Raw genomic sequence first — 4,632 nt, 5'->3', positions numbered from 1 at the left:
TTCAAATGACCATACTCCGACATGCCTCTGTGACGTGGTTCTTTTCAATGTAAATACTATTCAGGATAGGAGGGGGCCAAATATAAAAAAATAACTTGGAATTGTTTTATCCAAAGCGATTTACACTGCATTCAGGTCTAAATTTTTACCAGAATGTGTGTTCCCTTGGAATTTAACCCATTGCCTTTTGTGCTGCTAATGCAATGCTCTACCACTGAGCCACAGGAACACTATTATTTATTTTTTAGTTACCCTCAAATCAAGGTGCAGATGAGTATTTTACTTCTTAATCAGAACAGATTTGGATAAATTTTGGAGTACATCACTTGCTCACCAATGATTCAAGATTAAAGATTTTTATTTGTTACATACACGATTATATAGAGAATATATAAACAGCAGTGAAATGTGAGTCAGGTCTGCTCCATGGACAGTGCAATTATTAAAGAATACAATACAGAGGAAAATATACATAAATATACAGTAGGTATAAAATAATTAAATAAATTTAAACAATAAAAAATATAAGAATAAAATCTATAATTAAATGTGCATGAAATTAGTCTTAATTATTAAGATACACAGGAATGTACAAGAGTCAAATGTGCAAATAGATTTAGACACTGTCAACATGTCAATATGAAGTAGAGAACAATGAATATCTTACTGATTATTAAGTGGAGACATGTAGATGTTAAAAGGCTGGGTTTGAGTTTAGGCGCCTGGTGGCCTGGGGGAAGAAACTGCTCCTTAGTCTCTCAGTTTTTGCCATCATGCTATGGAAATGCTTACCAGATGGCACCAAAGTGAAAAGACAGTTACTAGGGTGATTGGAGACCTTGATGATTTTAACAGCTCTGCTTTTGCAGGGTTTTAGCTAGATGTCAGCTTTGCAGTCTTGACAGGAGCTGCTCCCATACCAGACTGAGATACATTGAGTCAATACACTTTCTATGGTCCCTGTATAGAAAGTTTTCAGGACTGCTGTTGAGACCCTGAATTTCCTCAGTCTTTGCCTCGTTTTATTAATCTGTGTTTGAATGTGGGTAGTCATTGAATACTCTGCAGTGAATGGGTGCCATGAGAATGAGGAGCTGATAAAATATCACAATAATTCACAAGAAATACAAAGAACTCTGGTCCATCAGGTAACATCTTGTGAAGTGAAAAGCTGAGAGTTTGCAAGAAACAAATTCATCACTGAGACAGTTTTTCATTTCACAAGACTTTATTTCATAGACTGGAGCCATGTGGATCACTTGTGCTAAATTTCTCCAAACCTGTTCTGATGAAGAAACAAACTCATCTAATTCTTGGATGGCCAGAGAGTGAGTACATTTTTAGAAAATGTTAATCTTTCAGTGTTGGTGACTATGTTAGTGATTTTTTATTTATTTTCACCTTATGTCTTCCAGTGCAGATGACCAGTTCTCCAGCTCTATGGAGACCAATGTGGTGATCCGCCATGATGGCCAGATTATGTGGGACCAGCCGGCAATAACCAAGAGCTCCTGCAAAGTGGATGTGTCTTACTTCCCTTTTGATGCCCAGCAGTGCCGTCTCACCTTTGGCTCTTGGACCCACAATGGCAACCAGATGGATCTTCATAATGCCCTGGACAGTGCTGATCTAGCTGACTTTGTAGAGAATGTAGAGTGGGAGGTTGAGGGAATGCCTGCAAAGAAGAACATTATTCTCTATGGCTGTTGCTCAGACCCCTATCCAGATATCACATACACACTTCACCTGAAGAGAAGAGCTTCTTTTTACATCTTTAATCTTCTCATTCCCTGCATGATGATCTCCTTCTTGGCTCCGCTAGGCTTCTACCTTCCAGCCGACTCTGGAGAGAAAGTATCTTTAGGTGTAACAGTGTTACTAGCCCTTACCGTCTTTCAGCTTCTGGTTGCTGAAAGCATGCCTCCTTCAGAGAATGTGCCACTCATTGGTGAGATCCCATAGCTGTAATTTTATGATCATTAAGAATTTTATTATTGATGACAGCAGTGGATAATTGCTGGCACAACACATAATTTACTTATGTATTTTGCTACTTTCCAGATTCTTTTCAGCGAGATTATCATACACTGCACCCCTCCCAAAAAAAAAAAAAAAAAAAAAAAAATTACAAAATAATAATAAATTAAATTAAATTAAAAATCTGTATTTTTGTCATGGTTGCCTCTATAAAACCTCAAATCAACTTATTTAAACAAAAAATTTGGTTAGACAATAAGATTTTATATTTAAGACATTATTTTAAAGAATATTTCTTGAATTAAGTTGAATTAAACATAATCAAGCAACATTTAATAAGGATATGATTTTTGCCATGAAATAAGAATTTGTGAACCCTTTTCATTATTCTCACAATGTATTACTGCTAAAATGAAGGAACAAATTAGTACAACATAACCATGGTTTTCACCATGATTGATTGATTAAAAAAAAGGAAAAGCAAGTGAAATTGCCTAAAAACTGTTTGCTCATTGAATAATAATAATAATAATAATAATAATAATAATAATAATAATAATACTTTAGGGTATAGTTCATAGTTAAAAAAACAACAACAAAAAACAACAATTTGATATCAATTTATATCATATAATTATAACCATATTTTTCTGTCACATCTTGTGTGCTTTAACTAAACTAAATCAGTTCTGTCTTTTATTTCCTACCCATAAAAGTGGGCACAGGCTGTGTAAATGTTAAATCTTTATTCAGCACAACATCCCCTTGGATTTCTTTGGTGTGCACTTAAGTGGTTCACCAATGAAAAAACACCCCCACCCACAAGGCCTGAAATAAATAATTATCAGATTGTATGAGATGCAAATAAGCTTTAAAAGAAAAGCAATAAACAGGGCCCATGCTGTAGGTCAATAATTTTAATATAATAATTTTAATAAAATAATAAAAGCAAACTAACTATAGGAGATATAGCCCAGTCAGTGTTTAACAGTAGATTACTTTACAGAAGCTTTGCTCTTGAGGTCAAATAATTAATGATTGTCAAGTAACATGTAGTTTAAAATATCTATTATTTGTTGATAGCTTTGGAATAAATTTTCATGTCTATGTTCATCAGTCCCAATGTTTTCACAGGGAAATATTACATTGCCACAATGACCATGATTACAGCTTCTACAGCCCTGACCATCTTCATTATGAACATCCACCACTGTGGACCAGAGGCTCAGCCTGTTCCTGCATGGGCACGTCGCTTTATCCTCCACTACTTGGCTCGAATTTGCTTTGTCTATGACATGGGAGAGAGCTGCTTGTCTGTGTACACAGACAAACCTGCACAGAAGGGAAGCAACTGCACTTTAAATGGACAGGCTGTGGGTGAGGACTTTGCTCTGAGGGTACGAGGCGTTTCAGCTGGTGAAGGCTGTTCACAGAAGATAAAAGATCCATTAAATGAAGATACCAGTCCGACCTTATCTCCCCGGCAAGGTAAAGAGTGTCAAACTGGCTGGATAGATGGTACCTGTGTGGGCATTGACCAGGGAGAGGTTGCAGGAACTACAGCAGAGAGAGGGAGTGAGAGCAGAGCAACTGGGAAAGAATCAGTCGAGAAGAGGGAAATAGATGTTGCAAGCCCAAATTTATTCCATCAGCAAAACATCCTGAGGAATATCGAGTACATCGCTAACTTTTATCATGAACAGAAGGCCACACAGAGACGAAATGGGGAGTGGCGGAAAGTTGCCAAAGTCATGGATCGCTTTTTTATGTGGATATTCTTTATCATGGTCTTTCTCATGAGTTTGCTTATTATAGGGAAAGCTGTCTGAAGGTATGATATTAAAGACATCAGGGGCCTCATGCATAAACGTCTGTGTAGTTCTTAAAAAAGGCATCGACACTGATGTTGATGACACAGGTCAGACATACAGTGTCTCATTTCTTCTTTTATTGTTGTATTGTTCATGAATCCAAGTTCATTCTAAATGAGGGATAAGTAATGGGACAGATATTAACGTAATACTCTGCTTTACTTATACTAGATCTCTGCTATTCTCAAACCCAGCTGAATGCAATAAACAGCATTAATATAGGCCTAGACTAGACATGATCGGATGTGTATTAATGCAGAATTTATAATACACTTAAGCATTTTTTTTAAACATTTTTATTTTTTTATTTATCAATGAGGCCCCTGGGTTGTTCGGTCAAATCATGAGGTCCCAAAAATAACACTTTCTTGCATTCATGTGATTGTTTGTTTATTTGGCATTAACCCCAAAAATTGTTTCTTCAGTAGAACACAAACAGAGATTTTTAAAACAAACCTTTGCAATATATATATATATATATATATATATATATATATATATATATATATATATATATATAATTATTACAAATTATATTTCCTTAATAAGTTAAGCTACATCTTTGGTTGAGGACATCGGGACTCAATTAAATAATAAAATAAAAAGACATGAATGAACATGCATAGGCAAAAACTTTTTTTTTTTAAATCACTAATACACTTTATGTTTTAAGGATTTTTTATTTTAATTAATTAATTAATTAATTAATTAATTAATTACTTTTTTGTTTACCTAACTTTGTATAAAGATAATTCTCAACTATGTAATAACAGAATGATTTGCT

General features: G+C 34.9%; 1 protein-coding gene across 1 annotated transcript; it reads left to right on the top strand.

Moving 5' to 3' along the window:
* Positions 1-745: 745 nt before the first annotated feature.
* Positions 746-3,935, top strand: LOC127985576 (neuronal acetylcholine receptor subunit alpha-10). The gene is made up of 3 exons (XM_052587621.1): positions 746-1,328; positions 1,416-1,948; positions 3,112-3,935. Exons 1-3 carry the CDS (start codon positions 1,249-1,251, stop codon positions 3,804-3,806), a joined length of 1,308 nt encoding a protein of 435 aa, XP_052443581.1. The 5' UTR covers positions 746-1,248; the 3' UTR covers positions 3,807-3,935.
* Positions 3,936-4,632: the final 697 nt, after the last annotated feature.

Source organism: Carassius gibelio, chromosome B21 (assembly GCF_023724105.1).
Source record: "Carassius gibelio isolate Cgi1373 ecotype wild population from Czech Republic chromosome B21, carGib1.2-hapl.c, whole genome shotgun sequence".
Taxonomy (NCBI): Eukaryota; Metazoa; Chordata; class Actinopteri; order Cypriniformes; family Cyprinidae; genus Carassius; species Carassius gibelio.
Note: the sequence above shows the minus strand (reverse complement) of the source record. Positions and strands in the feature narration are given on the sequence as shown.

Bases quoted from the DNA above. Each gene is read 5' to 3' on its own strand.
- LOC127985576 (XM_052587621.1), top strand. From the start codon at position 1,249: ATGTGGATCACTTGTGCTAAATTTCTCCAAACCTGTTCTGATGAAGAA. The intron at 1,329-1,415 runs GTGAGTACATTT...TATGTCTTCCAG, and splicing joins AATTCTTGGATGGCCAGAGA to TGCAGATGACCAGTTCTCCA. The intron at 1,949-3,111 runs GTGAGATCCCAT...ATGTTTTCACAG, and splicing joins AGAGAATGTGCCACTCATTG to GGAAATATTACATTGCCACA.